At 40.6% G+C, this 20,241-nt stretch overlaps 3 protein-coding genes across 3 annotated transcripts; 1 reads left to right on the forward strand and 2 right to left on the reverse strand.

Annotated features, from left to right (window-relative positions):
• Positions 1-553: 553 nt before the first annotated feature.
• Positions 554-5,828, reverse strand: nfs1 (NFS1 cysteine desulfurase). The gene is made up of 13 exons (XM_061069237.1): positions 5,461-5,828; positions 4,603-4,679; positions 4,385-4,501; positions 4,181-4,264; positions 3,774-3,926; positions 3,550-3,643; positions 3,261-3,395; positions 3,004-3,161; positions 2,817-2,922; positions 2,608-2,689; positions 2,428-2,511; positions 1,985-2,074; positions 554-1,720 (listed from the first exon to the last, which is right to left on the reverse strand). The coding sequence occupies exons 1-13, from the start codon at positions 5,564-5,566 to the stop codon at positions 1,657-1,659; spliced, it is 1,350 nt and encodes a 449-aa protein (XP_060925220.1). The 5' UTR covers positions 5,567-5,828; the 3' UTR covers positions 554-1,656.
• A 2,728-nt stretch (positions 5,829-8,556) lies between these two features.
• c4h6orf89 (chromosome 4 C6orf89 homolog) lies at positions 8,557-15,350 on the forward strand. The gene is made up of 8 exons (XM_061069587.1): positions 8,557-8,798; positions 9,661-9,915; positions 10,339-10,504; positions 11,082-11,230; positions 11,523-11,674; positions 11,783-11,918; positions 12,456-12,579; positions 13,625-15,350. Exons 2-8 carry the CDS (start codon positions 9,727-9,729, stop codon positions 13,705-13,707), a joined length of 999 nt encoding a protein of 332 aa, XP_060925570.1. The 5' UTR covers positions 8,557-8,798; positions 9,661-9,726; the 3' UTR covers positions 13,708-15,350.
• A 429-nt stretch (positions 15,351-15,779) lies between these two features.
• On the reverse strand, positions 15,780-19,808 carry dram2b (DNA-damage regulated autophagy modulator 2b). Its single transcript, XM_061069588.1, has 8 exons — positions 19,651-19,808; positions 18,345-18,528; positions 18,048-18,115; positions 17,802-17,944; positions 17,530-17,707; positions 17,292-17,374; positions 16,695-16,787; positions 15,780-16,466 (listed from the first exon to the last, which is right to left on the reverse strand). Exons 2-8 carry the CDS (start codon positions 18,473-18,475, stop codon positions 16,332-16,334), a joined length of 831 nt encoding a protein of 276 aa, XP_060925571.1. The 5' UTR covers positions 18,476-18,528; positions 19,651-19,808; the 3' UTR covers positions 15,780-16,331.
• Positions 19,809-20,241: the final 433 nt, after the last annotated feature.

Here is a 20,241-nt window from a genome sequence, read left to right on the forward strand (position 1 = left end):
TTAGATAAAGTACAAAAAAATAAGATTAGATAAAATAAGATCATCCTTAAAATAAGATAAAATAAAATTATCCTTAAAATAAGATAAAATAAGATTAGATAAATATTAAAAAAAGATTAGATAAAAAAAGAAAATCCTTAAAATATTTCCTTACAAATTATTTTTGTATTTAGTTTCTGCCAATAGATCCCTTTCACCTAAACCTTTAAATAAGAGATAATAAAGTGTGAGCGCATGTAGTTCTACTGGGAGCTGAGCTGGTTAGTCTTACTGCTGCAGGAAGAAACAACCTGTGACACATCTCCTTCAGACACTTGAGTCAGTCTGATACTGAAGGAGCTGCCCAGTGTAATCAAATGAACTCAAACTAATTTTCAATATTAAATATTGTCATATCACAGGAAGTCTGGTTGAAGCCTGTATTCAGATTTTCTCGCCCAACATCACTGTTGAACTAATACCACAGGTTGTACTATAAAATCTACTGTGTGCAGCATTTTCCATTTAATGTTCTTGTTTGTATAACAAATATATAATAAAAAATAAGACAGCATTTTATTGCATAACCAAGAAGCAGCAGTTTATTGAATAAAAATGATGAGAGTAACAGGAAATACTTGAGTCTATGAATATAAGCGAGAGGCTCAGCTGACTACATCCAGGAACACACAAACACAAGAACTGAAATCCTCCTTCACATTTATCAAGCTATTCCATCAGTTTGTTTTCATAATCAGATTCTCAGGATCAGTGTCAGACACTTGCATGAAATCACTGCCTCAGTCTGGTAAAGTGTTCCGGATCTAAACAGAAGTGTGATGTGGAAATAGGAACAAAAAGAACAGAACTCAAGTCTGAAGTGATACATTTAACACTTTTCTTTAGGTCTTGTATCTGTAGTTCTTTCTGTAAAAACAGTCTGAATAAAGGTATTATCACATAATTATTATTATCATTTGTTCATCATGAGAAAAAAATAGCAAAGACGTCTCTTCTAACATGTGAAAATACTTATAACATATTTAAAATGCCTTTTCAATACATCCCACACTCCTGTAACATAGCTTTGAACGACTCAACTTAAAATCTCATGATGTAAATCTGTGTTGAGAAATAATAATTTACATATAGTGTATCACAGTTTCATGTCATATCTTCACAAAGAACTCCTTCTCTTGCATGTAAATATGTGTGAATCAAAACTGGTTTAGTAAACTCTGAGCCAACAGTGCCAAATAAAAGCCACCTTTACGACAGCATCATTAACATCATCACTGAAGTCAAACTCAGTGAAACCAGGTGACCCAAAGAAATCAGATTAGGACGAGGGAGTTTGTGATCCAGGCCTCTGACAATTTCTCAGTCAACACACAGAAGCAACCTGTTGAGCGACAGAGGTCAACTGATTTACAACAGAGTGAAAACAACAACAGGAGGTTGTCGCTCAACTCTCTGGGCAACGTCTCTCGACAGCAACTACAGGAGCATCAACAGAGCAACGGCTACAAACAGACTTCAAGTCAAGACAGGAAGATTGTGCGTGTTTGTGTACGGGAAGAAAAAAGCTGGTCCGTTCCCAGAATTCCCTGGGAACTATTATAATTGCCACTATCATCTTTGTCAGCAGCTGGGAAGTGAACTAGTAGTGGGAGGAGTCTAGTGCTGGGTCCACTTGATGCTCTTCAGGTCGATGCCTTCCTGAACCATCTCCCACAGCGGACTGACATGAAGACACAGACAAAGACAGGAACAAAAGTTAATGGGTGTTTAACATAATAATATTACCTTTTAAACAAATACTTTTATTTTACAGATTTACAGACACGTACTGTATGTATAAGTCAATGAGTCAGTTCCAAAGTACCATGCTCATCATTTCTATCAGTAATTATAACAGTATGTTCACTAAACAGAAGATCACATCACTTAGAATAAGAATTGTAGAAAAAAAAATACTAAAATAAGAGAAACACTGGAATCTCACCTCATCTCTCGGAGTCTGCTGACCTGTTGGATACATTTCTCTGCCGTGTAGTCGATTTCTTCCTCTGTGGTGAACCTGCCAATACCAAATCTGACACACAAGCACATAGTCACATTAATCCACATGAGATTAGGATGAAAATCACAAAGGAAATTAAAGGGTTTATTCTTGTGTGTGAGTCGGTAATGTGACATACGATCTTAACAAATGTATTTTGGTTTTGACGGCTTCTTTTTATAACAAATCAACTTAAACTTCTTCAGAATCTTGACGATCAGCAGGATCGTAACTTATTAAGACATTTTATTTCAATGACAAATAAAGTTCAAACAAATCAGACTGAGTTATTTTCAGGATTACAGTCTGGATACAATCATCCTTATTATCAGGATTATGATCCATTATTACGATGTGATTCCAGGGAAGATGACCAGTGTTTATACCTGATGGAAGAATGAGCCAACTCTTCATCTGCTCCGATTGCTCTGAGGACGTATGAGGGCTCCAGGGACGCTGACGTACACGCACTGTCCATTGAAACAAACACAGATATTAATTCATCTTGAAAGACACAACGTAGATTTCCAAAAACTTTGCTCCTGTTCATTTAGAGTGACTCTGACCTGCCAGATGAAAGAGCGATATCCTTCAGTGCCATCAACAGACTCTCTCCCTCCACGTAGGCAAAGGACAGGTTGACACAGCCTGAAACAAACACACACACACGAAGATAGGTTCATCTGTCTCATCTATAAAACCGAAACCTCTAACATTAAGTGGGACGTGACAAAGGTTTAGTTGAAATTGAAGCAGGACTGTGGTGTGTGTGTACCAGGGTAGCGTTTGACTGGATCTCCGTTCATTGTAACGTCAGGTGTTGAAGCCTGGATCTTCTGGACCAGACGATTAGCCAACATGGACACTCTTTGATGATCATACTAAACACACATATACACACTTATTAAGGATATGTGGGTACATTTGCTAAGTGTTTGTGTGTTTGACTGTGTTACTTTTACCTCCATCTCCTGCTGGGCGATGCTGCAGGCAGCTCCCAGCCCGACAGCCAGTGGGGTGGGGACGGTACCGGAGCGCAGCCCCCTCTCCTGCCCGCCTCCGTTCTGCAGCGGCTCCATACGCACCCGAGGCCGGCGACGCACATACAAGGCTCCGACACCTGTACACAAATACACACAAACACTGTCTCAATCTAACTTACAGGTATGGGTGGATCTGCACAACCCACAACCCAATAACTGCTAACGCTTGGGCTAACCTTTGGGTCCGTAGAGCTTGTGACCACTGATGGACAGCAAGTCAATCTTCCAGTCGGTGACGTCCATGGGAATCTTTCCGACAGCCTGAGCAGCATCGGTGTGAAGGAAGACTCCTCTAGAGCGACAGATCTGACCTGAGAACAGGAAGAGGGAAATTCAATGAGTCCACAGTTTTGATCAGAGTAATATATCGTTATCATGGTGAAGGCTCCACATGGTGACAGGGACAGGATTTATTTAGGCAAATTGAAATGGGGAGTAAATAACATGTCGAGTTGTCATAGTTACCAATTTCCTTGATAGGCTGCGTGACTCCAATCTCATTGTTGACAGTCATCACTGACACCAGACATGTGTCAGGACGAATGGTGGCCTCAAGCAGCTGAAAACATGCACACACTTATTTTTGAATACACATATTTACTTGTGTACGTTTTAAAAAATGCCCTGTACATTAACTGTTTAGATGTTGACTCTTGTGTAGGTTCTGTGTGTAAATTCTGTGTGTGTACCTCCAGGTCCACCAGTCCGTTCTGCATGACTGGCAGGTAGGAGATGCTGAATCCTTCTGATTCCAGAACTCGACACGAGTCCAGGACACATTTGTGTTCCGTCTGTGTGGTGATCACGTGACGCTTCTTGGCCTGGTAGAACCTGGCTACACCCTGCAGGAGACAAAGAGAAGTTGTCATTAATTAACTCATAAAACTGGTTCGAACCCGGCTCCAGAACAGTTATTACAGTGTTCTTCTGATCTTAATGCATTCTCATAGCGATGTGGTTTAGTTCTTACTGCATTTTAATTGGAGTTCTCATTGATAATAAAAACAAAGGGAGGAGGGGATAGCGGTGGGAGGAGGGGAGGGACAAGGTGAGGAAGAAGAGAACAAGGAAGTGATGAAGAGGAGCATAGTGAGACCTTGATCGCCATGTTGTTGGACTCTGTGGCTCCACTGGTGAAGATGATCTCTCTGGGATCAGCGCCAATCAGGTCAGCTACCTGCTGCTCAGAGAGAAGGAGAGAGAGAACACAGTTAATGTGGCTCTATCATACTTAGGCCTCATGGAATCAAGCACATGATTGAAATCAAATGTTATAAAATAGAAATGATTGTCTGTTTACCTTCCTGGCAACCTCCATGGCGCTCTCGCTCTCCCAGCCGTAGGCATGTGTCCTGGAATGAGGGTTACCGTAGTAATTCACCTGGTAGGGCAACATGGCGTCCAACACCCGGGGGTCCTGCACACACACACACACACACACACATTAGTGAGTTCAGGACTAAATAACTCCTCCACTGAATCTAACATTTGCTACATCTATGAAAACATGATTGTTACCATTGGTGTGGTGGCCTGAAAATCCAGGTAGAGGGGGCGGAGCTCATCTATCTCCAGTTCCTGTTTCTTGATGACCTCTGCAGCACAACAACAGGCAGAAGGTCAACATGAGTTTCAGCAGATCTGATTGATTCTGAGCGGAAACAATGAGTGAGACTTCTGTGACAAGGGGGGGGGCGGTCAGTCCCTGGTGTCCCTCATCAAACCAGGATGTGGAGCCGAGTCTAGAATCCTTTTAAGAACTGAAACCAACCAGTACACCATGTTGGAATAAAGAGTAAACCCCAATCAATATTGATTTATGGGAACATATCATCTGTGATACAAGACTCACATGATTTAAGAGTTTTGTTCCTCATGGCTCTCTAGTCTGTGACGCAGCTGAAATATATTGATCTTTACCAACAGATATTTATATTGTTTTTATTCCCAAAATAATCCACGGTGGTCAGGCCCTGTCCCTTAAACCTGCACAAACCCAAATAATCGCTAAGATATTCAGAGAAAACTCAAGACAATACATAAAATAACAAAATACAAATAAAAATTGTATTTAATAAATATTGGAAATTCAAAACAGAGCTGGTGCCATTTAATATAATAAAACACGTTTGCTTGTTAGAACTATTTATGAATTATCAAACTTAATTTACAGTCAGTGATCTCGTTCTCGGTTTCATTCTTTAAAATTAGTTATTAGTATTTTATTATCTCTGACGTGTTTTTAATCTAACGCTTCGTTCCTCGGTTTGTTTACTGTTTGGTTTCTCGGGTCCTCGCTAAACTGCGTCACGTCGGGATTAGCTTCATGCTAACACCGCTGCTCGGAGCCTCGTACCCGGGTTAGCTCGATGTTACCTTTCTGCATGGAGCTAGCGGCTCGGCCCTCGGAGCCCAGCCGCAGAGGGAACCAGGTGGCCGGCCGGAGCAGCCGCGAGGAGACGGTCCTGGCCGGGGAAAGCATCTTCAGAGGCGGGCTGGTTTTACGTGGAAGACCCGCTGACCCTCCGGAGACAAGGAGCGGACTGAAGCCGGGAGAGAACCCGGGTGAAGCAGTCGAAGCGGCCGGTAGTAGAGGAGGAAAATCCCGAGGAGACGATTGAAGAGTAAAACAAGACAGAACAACGTGGAGGAAGTTTGATAGAGTTTGAGGAGCTGCTCAGTCACATCCAGGTCAAAGTGAAGGTGGAGAGCAACACACACTTCCGATCTGGACCTTCACAGTAAAACACTGTCAACAAAAACAGTAAAACAACACGATTATCAACTACAATAAACATGGTTAAATATATTAAACATTTTAAAACTATCAATCCTGCATGATTGTTATGGAGACTGGATATTTGGCTTTTTAATTGACTTTGTTGTCCACGGTTCACTTTTTACTTATTGTATCCGTTTTGTCATTTAACTGATCATTTGTTTTGTCATTAGTTCACATCTGATGCTTGTTGTGTTCTCTGTGATGTTTTATTTGAGTGTATCGCTGTTTTCCATAGTAATTACTCTCATTTTATATTTCCTGTTGTTATATATTTTTTTAAAACCACATTAAAACGTTTTATTTTTGTGGATTTCCCGGAACATGTCATGATCCATACGGTAGCTTGACGCATCTCCGGGTCGGTGCAGTTTTTTGTTGCACAAGTACCGGAAACAGGCACCCTGACACCGTGCGCTTTCATTGGTCAGTCTGAGTTGTTTTGTAACTACCGGGGGTGGGGCTTATATTGTTGTCTGGCCTCTGATTGGCTACACATAGGAGTTTACGAAACGTGGATTCAGCTCCTCTGGTGTTATTATCTAGCCTGACGTTGTCATTCTCATGATTCTAGTCAGAATATGAGTATGAGATTATGGGACGTGTTTCTACCGAACTAGGGAAAAAAATACCTCTTTGCTCACTTGGATAGACCTACAATCAATCAGAGCAACGTAGTATGTGACGTATGTTGAGCGACGCATAGTTGTTGTCAACAGAACTTAACTGCACGCACGCTGGAAGAAGATGAAGAACGATTTTTACCAGTGTTGTAAAAAGAATTTAAGGATGCACGGAGAACTTACTCAATGGCAGCATCTACACATCTCAGCTCTCCAGCGATAGGCATGTTTGTGGAAAACAAAGTCAACCCAAGCGCTCTTTGATGACGTAGTTGATGACGTAACTGTTGATCATCTGTCCCATAGACATATATAAAGGCTAGATGTCTCGTCTGCGTTGCCGGCCAACGGAGCCGGACGTCACCACATGGCGGCCACTGCATAAATTATTAATTTTTTTTTAGGAAATAACATAATTATTCATAAGTATGCAGTGTCATATCTTCATCTCTGACGTTTATAACAAACCAGACCGTTTCAAAATCGGTTGAAAATTGAGCAAGTTATGGTTATTTACCACTACCAACACGATGTTATGGGTGAGCGGGCTGCCCCGTAGCAAGATGGCCGCCATGTGGTGACGTCCAGCTCCGTTGAACGAGACATCTAGTCTTTATATATGTCTATGATCTGTCCATCATCGTATAAAGCCCGCAATGACAATTTGATTGGTCAGAACAGCTTCTGTTCGGAGATAATTTCTCGCCAACGGAGCGACTCCAGACCGAACTTCCCGACCAAATATTTTTGTGGGCGGGGCTAAGTTCGTCTGGGACCCAGGCTAGGTTTTCTCAGTTCCAAAGATCATTTTCTCACATTATCTGAGACATTGTTTATGCAATTTAAAGTTCCACGACTTATTCCAGCATCAAGAAAGTTCTGCTAATAGATGCACTGTATGAATGTGTGTGTGAATGAGTGAATGTGAAACTGTACTGTAAAGAGCTTTGAGTGGTCATCAAGAATAGGAAAGCGCTATATATATATATAAAACCATTTACAATTTACCCTTATATCAACACATTCTACCTTTCTGTGCTCCTGTAGATGTTTTCTAACCACTCTGTGCCAGGTCACTTTAATGTTGGACACTATGCGTGTCAGGCTCTATATTACCTATTTTTTTAAAAAGCATTACGAAAAAAATGACTGTATATTATTCATAGAAATGTTATATTTTTGTGTGTGTTATTTTTGGTCATCATTTATAAACAGTATCCACAGTTTGTATCTTTGTGGCTTTTAGATTTAATTAAAGAATATGGTTTGTGATTGTTGTGGCCATATCTTAATCCAGCAGGGGGCAGTAACATGCGTGACAACACGTCTAGAATCCTTTCAAGAACTGAAACAAACCAGTGCACCATGTTGGAATAAAGAATAAACCCCAATCAATGTTGATTTATGGGAACATATCGTCTGTGATACAAGACTCACATGTTGATTTAAGAGTTTTGATCCTCATGGCTCTCTAGTCTGTGACGCAGCTGAAATATGTTGATCTTTACCAACAGATATTTATATTGTTTTTATTCCCAAAATAATCCACGGTGATCAGGCCCCGTCCCATAATAAACCTGCACAAACCCAAATAATCGCTAAGATATTCAGAGAAAACTCAAGACAATACATAAAATAACTATTTTCTATTTTAAATTTTTGATATTCTATTTCATTGTTATTCTATTTTATTCTTTTTTATTCTATTTTATACTATTTCTATTTTTATTTTATTTTTTTGAGTTGAAATTACTGAGCATTGCTTAAAGAGAGTGTGTGACCCAAGCATTTCATTGACAGTGACTACTTCATGTTATCTCTGTTCATTTGACAATAAAAATCTTAAATCTTGAATCTACAAATAAAAATTTAATTTAATAAATATTGGAAATTCAAAACAGAGCTGGTGCCATTTGATATAATAAAACACGTTTGCTTGATAAACTAGTTTTATCTTTGTGGCTTTTAGATTGAATTAAAGAACATGGTTTGTGATTGTTGTGGCCATTTCTTAATCCAGCAGGGGGCAGTGACATGCGTGACAACTACCAAAAAAACAAAAGGAGAAGAAGAGCCCGGTCGGTTTGTGGCAGCCAAGCTCCGGAGTTAGCAACTTAGTTTATTTCCTGTATAACACGTTGATTCGAGTCTGGGACCAGAGACATGATCGTGTCCTCGGCAGCGGAGGATCTCATGCTGACGTCAGATCTGCACTTTGTGTCCGGAGCTCGTTTCTGAATGGGGAGTGGGAGCGTTAGCCGAGGCTAGCATCACAAGCTAACCTGTCAGTGGACTGCTGTCGGTACCATACGGTAAATCACCTGTGTTATTAATGCGTTATAACGACGAAACCTTCGTTAATGTAAAGATCACGTTTTTCATCTCGACTGTTTTCACGTAACCAGCGAGTGAAGTTTAAAAACGGGTTCGTACGTAATGACATAACGCGTCTCTTAATAAACTAGTTAATGTTACGTAGTTAACTCTCCTCCAGCCACTGAATATTTGAACATTTGCACTATACTTTTATTTGTTTTATTACTGTATTATCCCACCTGTAGTCTATTCATATTTAATCTTGCTCATAGTGTATTCATCGTTCCTATATCATACAATACCTCTTAGTACTGTACTATTCCATATATATTTCTTCCTGTACATATCTTATTTATTTACATATTCCACTTTAAATATGCACTTTTACTGCCTTTTTTGCACTTCTGGTTAGATGCTAAACTGCATTTCGTTGTATAAGTACTTGTACTGTGCAATGACAATAAAGTTGAATCTAAACTTCTAGCCTAGTTCATTAGATCAGTTTGCTTCAGTTTATTTTGTTTCGAACTAAACTTTTTTACTCAAGCACTCTATGTTGTGTGTTATGTTTATATTGAAAAAATCCAAATCCTATTCTCTCCTTCCTGCTCTCTGTCTGGATGACATCACAGGAAACCACAATATATGGTTCTATTTCGAAGCCAAGGATACGCAAAACTATCTACCGTGACTTTTACAGATTAAGGAGTAAATACAACTTTCCCTCTCTCCAATAGGAAAACGAGTTGATGAATACCACAGAGCAGCTTATCAGTACAGTAGAGGGTCCTGGCCATAATGATCAACTTGGTGTTGAACGTTATGATGTGTCAGCTAACATCTCAGACCTCTTCACAGGGCCCACCAGGCTCCTGGACCCCGTAGCGGCTGAAGATTGATGCGCTGGACCGAGAAGCTGTTGCCATGGGAACGACGACGAGCGAGCCATGTATCTACGACAAACTGTCCGAGAGCATAGACATCCTCCGGCAGTCGGGCTACCGCTACGGCATGTCGGAGAGGGAGATCGAGAGGTTCATCAAGCAGGTGCTGGAGACCAACGAGCCCCGGAGAGAGCCCCCCCAGTTCCCCATCCTCAGAGCCACCATCAAGGTCAGGCAGAACATTAAAGCGCTTATCGTGTCAATGCCTCTTAACTGTAAGGTTTTCTCAGCTTGTTATTGTTTTTAATTGATTTCTCTTTTCAGTTTTGTAAGTGTTTGTCAGACAGAAGTTACATTTTATGACTGAAAGACCCACGTGAGGCTTTGGTACAAAGTTTTTCCCTCAGTCAGCAGCAATAAAACGCCAAAGAAGTTTCACACTGAAATGTCTGAAGCTTTACTTCTCTCGGCAAAAGCAGAAAACTGAAGCTTTATATTCGGCCCAAGTTTTTCCAAGAAAGCAATCGAATCAAATTCTAAAACAAATCATTAATTTGTCAGAGTATACAGCTAATTTAAGGTTACTCCCACTTGTCTGTGCTCTGAGGAAGGACACGTCTCTGTGTTGCTGATGTCCCTGCTGTCTTTGCAGTTTGTGGTGGTAGTGGGCCTCCTGCTGGTGGCGGCGCTGGCCTTCACCTACCCTCAGACTTCCCCCCAGCTGGGTCTGGTCAACCTGGGCTGCTACAACTGGTCGTCGCCCCTCAGCCACGTGCGCCTGTTGTCTCTGCCCATCGCCAAGAAGTACAACCTGCAAGGTCTGAACACCATCACTCAATGTTCCTGTTTCCCATAGCTCCCACAAACGCACACATAAAACCACACTTACATTTATTTCACTAATGAGAATGTCGCTTGAATCGAATGAAAAGTTGAATGGGTTTTTTTGTCAAACACAAATTTCTGATTTCTGACATTAATTGGTACATAATTTATAATTTATAACTTATATATTACTGGCACTATCACCAATCTCTGCACCTTCGCACAGCACGTGCCCATAACTCTTTTACTCTTTATTTTATATTATTCTATTTCTTATATATTGTTGTTTTTTCTTATATTGTTGTTTTTATGTTCAGTGCACCAACGACACCAAGTCAATTTCCTATATGTGCAAACATACCTGGCAAATAAAAGAATTCTGATTCTGATTGAACAACCACAAAAAGTGTGAAAGATGACCAATCACAGCAGACTGGGCATTTCGGGCTCAAGGGCTAAAACTTACCAAATTACCTGTAAAAGGCCAAAATCTGGGCAATTAAAGACTTAAGTAGTGTGATTAGATTAGATTAGATTAGTTTGATTGTAGTGAACTTGTGGTTTTTGCAGGTTTCCATGAATGGTGGAGCGCCGGCTCGCTCCGGCACAGTCTGGTGAACTGTTCGGGCTGTGCAGAGATCTCCTCTGTGCTGGAGGTCCCAGAAAGCCTGAGAGGGACGGTGAACCTGCGACGGGGGCCGCAGCTCGTCCTGCTGAAGGTCAGAGGTCAACACAGCCGCAGTTAGCCATCTGAAAGACCCCCCCACCCCACGTCACACCCACGGGGGAAAACTTTGTGAACAACATCTTTACAGAATACAAAATACATTTATCTCACAGTTTTTTTTTAAATGCGAATGATTATCAGCTACGAGTTGGTTCGGTCAGGACAAAAAAACATGACAGAACAATGCAGGCTGTTTGGAAACATGTTTATCATCACTTTTTAAATCTGTGTGATCATATCCCCCCCGGCTTACCAAACCCTCTTGTCCGTGCCGGTGCCTGCAGGGGGGGGAGTCTCTCAGCGTCCAGCGACAGCAGCTGGAGGAGCTCTACTTGGCCCATTCAGGGTCCATGTCCATTCTGCTGGAGGAGGAGGACGACCTGCAGAACCACAACTTCGGCCTCCCTCAGGGACCCGCCAACTTCACCCTGCTCTGGTGCACAATCGTGTTCAATTATGAAACATTGCCTGAAAAGAAAACATAAATCTGCTGCCCACAGTGGTATGTGATCTTTTGACGGTGTGTGTTGTGTTGTCTCTGCAGGAGGTTCAGCTCTGGAACCAGGGAGAAGGTGTTGAGGTGGCTCTTCCCCAAGGCGGAGCTCTGTCCCCTGCTGGACAGTGCAGGAACCATCCTGCAGCGGTGCCTAGTCACACACAGCACGAACTCCCAGAGCAAGGTGAGTCCAGCTGAGTCCAGACGTCCACACAATGAGAAACACACAAGACCTAAATACAGTGTTATTTTCATGACAGGAAAACTACAATAATAATAACTTTCCTCAAAATAAAATGACAAAATAACAAAATAACAACCAGTCTCTGAGACAAATGAATCACATATCGGTGTCATGATGTTTGATATTACAGACACAACAGGATGTCAGACACACATCACTGGCCTCCACATTTCCGGTTTTTTCTCCACAGGTTTCTATCTAAGAACAGACTGTGACAGCATCAAACTATTCCTTCAAACAAGTTCTCAGGGTGGAGATGTTTCAGTTTGATTAATGCTGCTTTCAGTTGATTTGTGGACATGAAATATCAAATAATGCTTTTGATAAATTGACTCGTGCACACAAATATTTGTTGTCTTCCATGACAGCCACTGCTTGCTTTACGTCCACTTTCAAATATTTAATTTGCTGTATTTCTACAGTGCTCTATCATCATTCAGTGTTTGTTGTGGTTTATCTGCTGCCTGTGTGTTCCAGGGCGTCCGGGTGCTGGGCTGGCTGGTGGTGGGGGAGGGGCTGCCCACTGTTCGAGTTCTGCCTGTTCATCGCTGTCAGAAACACTGCAGCTCCTTCAACCTTTGGCTCACACCCGGAGACATGGGTAACGTCTGCTGCTTCTGTTTCTATCCACAAACACATCAAGCATGTGGACATGGGAAAGAAATAACTACTTAATACCACAAATCACATCAGGCTAAAAAAAACGTTTAGTCTCTATCACAATAAATTCATTATTTAATCAGAGCCCTTGAATTTATACAATATAGTTTTTATCTTGTTCTCACAAGTTATCAGCATTTTCTGTGCATTATTATTTAACAAATTATTAAGTAAATGACTAATTCAGCCCGATGGAGGATTTTTTTACAGTTACAACAATAAAACTGACAAGGACTTGTTTACATATAGAATGTGTTTTTTAAAAGGTGCTTTGTGGAAATTATTGTTTTTAATCTCGTCCACACACATTATTATTATGTAGGAAGTTAATAGTAGATTATGACACTAAACTGATGAGAGGTTTTACAATTCAACGACTCACTTACAAGACCGTGCAATAAATAATTTGATACATACATAAATTGACTTTCCAGATATCTGACCTATCCCTGTCCACCTGTTTATCTAAAGGCATCAACAACTACTCGAATCCAACCAAACTAACCATAATAATGCGATAATGAAAACAACAGCAAATATTAATACAAAGTAGCAACCAAATAACTGAAAGAAATATTTTCTGAACATTGCAAATAACATCAGTCTTAAAATTGCAAGAGTTATCCGCGGCCTGTGATCGTCTGGGCGCGACAATGTACAACACTGATATTGGTATTAGTGCATGAAACATTAACAGTCATGAGACTTTCAGCTCAAACCACAAACCTTATTAAATGCACCACTTCAAAGTCAAGCAAGTATTTCCCTCTGAATCAAAACAGTTCAATATGTCCACATGATGAAATGATGGAAAAGATCAGAGGTGAACTAACGCGAAGCATCTGATCTGCGAACAAAGCAGCTTTTCTAAAACTCTCCTTCATAGAGTTTGAGGTGTGTGTGTGTTATCTGCAGTAACCGTTTCATGTGGTTGCTGAAGCTTCCTGCTCTGACGGTTGTTCCCTTTGACCTTTTGACCCGTGCAGTGTACGCTGACCCTCGTTACTGGCAGATGGAGCTTTTCCCCGGCCGAGGCCAGAACATCATCTGTGACGGATCGACCTTTTAACTTCCGGTCGGAGCGAGGCGAAGGAGAACAGAGCTGAGGACCCGGGACACGCAGATCAGCTGGGAATGTTTGAGACTTCCTGTCGAGGCGTTTCGGAGCGCGTCACCTGTGTGGCCCCGCCCACTGATGCCTTATAACCCTCCTGTCTTTTACCCGTCTACTAAACCTAGGGGAACTCCTCAGTGAACTGGAAACCACCGCACACGACTTCATTTAGGAAAAACTGCATTTCCTACCTGTTTAAAGAGTGGAGGTCGGACGGTTCATCCATGTGAACGACACGTTAGTGAACTCTCTGCATTAGCAGCTCTGATGTCCTGCATGTGCTTTTGCCAAAGCTTCAAGCAGAACTCAAGAAAATAGGTGTTTCTCTTTTTCAGAAGGTGGTGGATCACCTTTTAAATCCCCAAGCTCATCACTGATCCGTCTGATCTGCTGTCGTGTCCATTCACAACCGTTTCCAGTTAAAAAAATCATCGATCACAGCATTGTAAGTGTGATTGAGAATGAGTAGATGTCATCTTTTTGTCTGTTAAGCTCTGCACCTGAACAGGTTGTTGGAAATAACAATGTCGACCGGACGGATGAAAAATAATCACTTCTCCCAAACAGAGAATATCACGAGCACCATGTCAGATTTAAAAAACATGTTCAGTTTGATGGTCAATGCAGCTGTTGTTAAGTTTCCATCGTGTATTTTCTAATTTACTTTATTCAGGAAGTTAAGAATCACATGGAGCTCAGTAAGAACCCTCAGCTCACTTTGTCCCTGGCCTCTAAGAATTTAATTAAATTAAATTAGTCTGAGCATCATGTTCATTCACTCTGAACTTTCTGGGAATTGATTGATTTTGGCATCAGGAATTTCTTAATGACATCTTAAAACAGAGATGGAAAAGAGCAAGTCCTGCTGCAATGAAAAAACTGCTTCCTGACGTTCTTGAGGTTTTCTTTAAACGTGTAATTAAAGGAAAAGTAAGTTAGTATTTTCAACAGAGAAATCTGTAATTAAGCTATTCTAGTTTAATTATTAGTCAATTAATTAATTAGCCATTAAAGGACTAATTTGTCTGATAACAAGACTTATGAGGGTGAACTGAACCTTTAACAACTTACAGCTCAAACTCACAACACGTCACAAACCCAGACAGATTTTATAGTTTATTTTCCTCCCACATGTTTATCTGCTCAAGGTGTTTTTAATTTGGAGATTTTATGGACAAAGTTGCTTATCTTATTTCAGTGTAATTATTTATTGTTATGATTGTTTATATGTTGAAGCCATTAACTATAATTAATAATGTGTTGTAATATTATTATACTTGTGATTATCAGGACTGAGGTTAACAGATCATCTCCAGCAGATTCTGAGAAATCAACAATCCATGAGGGAGCAGAAGAAATATTTTGTGCATGATCGGGGTTTTTCACGGTGTAGACAGGAGTCTATTATAAAATCAGTTTGCCAAAGTAAAAGCCTGTCAAATCTGAATTTCAGTGTTTTAGAGACGCACGCCCTCGTGTTGTTCAAGTTTCCAGACGCCAGTTCTAAGAAATCAGGGGGTGAATCTCTAAAATTGTTCGCTTTGCATAGAAATGTCCTAGTTTTATGAGAAAATTAAAAGTCGCTGTATTTGCTTCCATCTGTGTGAGATTTTTTGAAGTGTGATACATGTGTGTTTGAAAATGTTTTTTTACTGAACAGACAATGCAATGAAAAAATAACCTCTGTATAAAAAAACAAGCCATAAACTCACTTTCTGTATTTAAGTGAATTTACATAATATGAAACTATCTTGTTAACATTGGAACAGGTTCAAGGTGTATTTAAGATAAAACAACAATTTTAAACAGATCAAATTTATAGATCAATCAGTTCAGCTTTGGACTGAAAGTCTAAGTCAATTCCACAGAGCTAGATTTGCAGCATCATAAAAATAAGATGCGTTGCTAAGTTCAGCTCGTGTCACAGTTGTATTAGTTAAAGGAAATGTGAAGTTGTTATATATATATTTTTTAAAGATAATGAAATAATACAGAAATGTACTTTTCAAACGTTACATGTATTTTTTGGGGATTTGTTTTAATATTGCATTATTAGTGAAACTTGAATACAAATACTTACATAAAAATGTATTGATTGAGGAAAAACAGTTAAATTAGCATAGAAACGTGTAATTATTCGACAGGTTAGCACGAACGCACGCTAATTAAGCTTCTGATTCCTCAGCAGGTAAAATGTTAAGCTATTGTCAGTGATATGTCCCTGACTTCAATAAAAGAGCTGTAAATATTAAAACCCTCCTCAGAACAAGGCATTAAAATCACAGACTTTAGAAAATCATTAAGCTGCTGTAAGCTGAACATGAGGAACTGGAAACCATACATAGTGTTTTCCCCCCTGACAGTTTATATAACCATTGGCTCACATTTAAAATATAAAAAGAGATATACAAAATTCCACCACTTGGCATCTCTATGATAGATACAGGCAGAGGGAGGACAGCGGGTGTGTTTGGGTGAACTGACCCTTTAAGAGCCAGCACAGCTTTTAGAAACTCTCTCGAAGAAACTGTTAAACATGATTAGAACAAGGTGTTTTTCTTCAGACGCCCTCTTGTGGGTCACGTTCCTCCGGCCAGCAGCGGAGACGACTCGGAGGCTTCACGTTTGTGAGGATGTGAATCCACAAAGCTTCCATGGGGAGAGTCGTACAGGTGGCTGCTCTGCAAATCTACCTCCGCTCGCAGGTTTATTTTCTACATCAACACAAAAAGAAGAAAATGTTTGTCAGTAGTCTCTCAACTCAGGTCTTTAATCGAAAAGGTCGATTTGTAATTAATTCCATTCTCTTGGTGTCACACAGTTGGATGAGAGATTGATACAAAACAGCACCTTTCAACACAAAAATCTTTATTTAATCCGTACTATAAAAGAAATGTCAAATTGAAAACTATTTCTAGCTGCCAGAGGAAGAGACTAAATACCTGGAAATCTCGGATGTAGGTGAGGAAGAAGCTGATGAAGGAGAAAGCCAGAGACCATTCAGACACGGTGCTGATGATGTGAACCGTGTAACCCTGGAAACGGAATGAAAACCATAAATTTAAAAGTTGTGTATCCATCTTAAGTACTGAAAGCTAAATTTAAGCACTTGGTTTAATGCTTCTCCTGATTTAGATCCTAACTTAAAAGTAAATGTTTCTCAAAGCAAAAGTGGAGCTCAAGAACAATTACTGAAAGTCAGAGATTAGACAGGACAAGTTAAGGTAAGTTAAGATAAGTTAAGATAAGTTAAGATGATAAATCCCATTAAATAGATAGTCAAATATCTATACAAGCATAAACACAGGGAAATATAAAAATACAAATACTAAATATCTAATCTAAAAATTATATAAACAGTGTAAGTGATTGCACATATAAGATAATGACGTTTCCCAGATATTGAAATTGCAGTTAAATTCAGTTACACCTGAATGGAGTTGTAGTGCAGTAACAGACTGATGCATCTGGTCTAATGTGGTCATATTGGCACCACAAAACACACACACAAGCAAACAGACACACACAGGACGACTGACCTTCTCTCCAGGAGTCCAGTGCAGTTTGTGAGGTAAGTCCACTCCTGGTAAACTGCTGTACAAGATGACTGATGATACAAACACTGACAAACTGTTAAAGATCACAACTCTTTGTTCCCATCGCAGCTGTAAGGTGTTCAGAGAAGATCTGAGAGGATTGTGTGTTCACCAAGACCGTTCCTCAGGGATTACGATCACTACGCCTGTGCTCCTACTGACTCGCTGTGTGAAAGGATACTGGAGATGATGCTGCCCAGGGTCCAGACTCCGATGCCGAGGCGGATCAGGTAGATGCTCCTGCTGTGCACGTGAGGTTGCATCTTGAGCGACAGCAGCGCCTGAACCAGGATGTAGAGAGCCCCGACCCCGAAGGTGAGCACCGCACCCAGCAGGTGCATGGAGAACAGCGTGGTCTTCTGCTCCGACACACACACAGACACACACACAGAGTTACACACTTACTGCCGGCCCTGCACAGCTGTGAACTGATCCAGGATCAGCGGCACTCACCTGGAAGTTGGCGACCACGCACATCCCGAGGGAGCTGATCCAGCCGAGCAGCAGCGCCAGGCGGTTCAGTCTGTGGAGCGTGAGCTTGTCTCCACCCGTCAGAGCCTCCACCTGTTTGTAACGGACGTAGACCGTGGCAATACCTGCAAATGTATTAAAGGTTTACATACATTTCTAAAAAATATATGTACTTATTGATCGGTGCTGATAAACAATATGGACAAGACAAGGGAATATAGTTGTTACCTAAAAAGGCCGACACATCCAGCATGATGCCGAACACACACCTCTCCGGTGCCATCGTTCCTGTGTCGCTGAAACACACAACAAACGCACAAAGACGTTTGACTCATTGAGTTAAACAGAGAAAAAAAGAGAAGCCAAAACAAAAGATTTGAAACTTTTCCAAACTAAATGTCTGACTCTTTAATTTATTCTAAGGCCCTTTAGGGGGAAACCAATACAATATTTTGTATGTCTTTTCATCACCCAGAGATATAACAGAGGTGACGTGTGTGTGAGTGTGTGTGTCCAGACTCACACCTGATGTACGGCACAAGAGGATCCACATGTCTCAGCACCACCGATGTGATGTACGCAAAGACGAAGGACGCCGACGTCCAGACCACCAGAGCGGCGGGCAGGAAACACAGACCCTGCTGGAACCACCACATGGCCTCTCCAACGAGTGAGCAAGTGTGTGTGTGTGTTGCTGGTTCACTCCGCCCTGTACACAACACACAAAGAGTGATATACACACTGACACACACATATACAGAACACTGCTGTGATCAACATCTGAGCTGCAGCTTCATTGTCTCCTACAGAACATGAATGAAAAAGACAATTATTGTGTATGTGATAAAATAGAACATACAAATTATACAAAGTCAAAAGGCTGAAAAACAAAAGGATGGATTTAGAATTCAGTTCATCAGTCAGATAAGTTTGAAGAATCATCAGATGTATAGATAATTAAAATCATTGTTGGCTACAGCAGTTCTCCTGTGAAGGGATAATACTGCCCGACTGTAGTTTTCTATAAGTTTATTATATATCAAGGAAAAAAATTCCTCTGCAAATCGATCCAAATGATATAAAACGCTTGAGTCACAGGCTCTCTTCTAGCAATGCTCAAGTAATTACAACCAAAATAAAACAAAATTTGAATAAATAGTATAAAAAATGTAAAATAGAAAAAAAAAAAAAATATATATATAAACACGTCCCTGGACATTCTTCTCCATTTCAGACAAAATCATTCCTCATTAAATCTGGTAAGTCACAAATCTGGACAAATTTAGTTGGTTCAATTTTGACAATATATAAATATGAGGCTTAGGGAATAAAACATTTAAATACCTAAATTATTGGATGTACTGAGAGTATGAATCCGACAAAATATAAATTGTATTGATTTGGAGGGTGATCATGTGACTTCCTGGAGACTTCCTGTAACAGAGTGATCACATGACACAGATCCTTTCCTTTGATCTCAGTGCGGAAGTGAAAGTGAATGTTACAGCTGTCCACCCCAAACTCCATTTAAAACACAAGTCAATTTAACGCGTTTGACCGAATCTGAGCGACATATATCACAAAGTAACACGTTAACTTGCTGAGAAGATAACAAACACAACAGGACGCACGTATCGGCAACACACTCCTGTCACACACACAGTAGCATTAAGCTAAGTGGTTAGCTAACACTGTGGAATAGAATAGATGCTAGCTGGGAAATGTTAGCGTTGTAAATAACGTTGTTCACGCGTGAAGCGCAAAATCTGCTGCTCGACTGCAGAAGGTTTAAATGCAGCGGTCACGTGGACACATCCATAATGACACTCACGTTACTCGAGTCCAGTAACGAGCATGATTCTCCAGTAACGACACCAGTCACCGAACTTTAAACCGGAAGCTGGAGCCGCGAGAGTGAAAAGTTAGATCCGGTCCAGATTCTGAGAGTTTCCAGTTTAACCAGTTCACAGACTCGATGGTATTAAGGGTTCTGGTGACAGGAGGTCTGGGAAATATTCTGTCCTGGATTAGGACTCACAGGCAAATCTACGGTGGCCGAGAGAGCCCAACGCGTCGCGAATTAAGAAAACACACGCGAATAGAAAAAAAGACAAATGCAAGTTAAGAAAAAACTACTTCATCGATTTGATGACATGTGCAAACACAGAAGCGCGTTGCCATTTTGCGATTTAAGTCATTCCTTGTCTGCTGTTAGCTCTAAAGATTTAAGCAAAGCCACACATTATTGAATATACTGTAATAATGGTTCCTTAATTGTTCATGCATATTGTTGCATACGTTATTTTAAAAGCCTTCTGACATGATCCTGAATCAGATAATATAGTTTATCAATATTAAATCGATGTATTAAAGACACAACACATGCAGATATACACAAACACACATGTGCAAATATTGATCA

Source organism: Limanda limanda, chromosome 4, assembly GCF_963576545.1.
Source record: "Limanda limanda chromosome 4, fLimLim1.1, whole genome shotgun sequence".
NCBI lineage: Eukaryota > Metazoa > Chordata > Actinopteri > Pleuronectiformes > Pleuronectidae > Limanda > Limanda limanda.

Coding starts and splice junctions, on each gene's coding strand:
- c4h6orf89 (XM_061069587.1), top strand. CDS start 9,727: ATGGGAACGACGACGAGCGAGCCATGTATCTACGACAAACTGTCCGAG. Junction 11,231..11,522: donor CGCAGCTCGTCCTGCTGAAG/GTCAGAGGTCAA, acceptor CGGTGCCTGCAG/GGGGGGGAGTCTCTCAGCGT. Junction 11,675..11,782: donor GCCAACTTCACCCTGCTCTG/GTGCACAATCGT, acceptor TTGTCTCTGCAG/GAGGTTCAGCTCTGGAACCA.
- nfs1 (XM_061069237.1), bottom strand. CDS start 5,566: ATGCTTTCCCCGGCCAGGACCGTCTCCTCGCGGCTGCTCCGGCCGGCC. Junction 4,265..4,384: donor CCATGGAGGTTGCCAGGAAG/GTAAACAGACAA, acceptor CTCTCTGAGCAG/CAGGTAGCTGACCTGATTGG. Junction 3,396..3,549: donor GCAGCCTATCAAGGAAATTG/GTAACTATGACA, acceptor TCCTGTTCTCAG/GTCAGATCTGTCGCTCTAGA.
- dram2b (XM_061069588.1), bottom strand. CDS start 18,475: ATGTGGTGGTTCCAGCAGGGTCTGTGTTTCCTGCCCGCCGCTCTGGTG. Junction 17,945..18,047: donor GGATGTGTCGGCCTTTTTAG/GTAACAACTATA, acceptor ATACATTTGCAG/GTATTGCCACGGTCTACGTC. Junction 17,708..17,801: donor GCGTGGTCGCCAACTTCCAG/GTGAGTGCCGCT, acceptor GTGTCGGAGCAG/AAGACCACGCTGTTCTCCAT.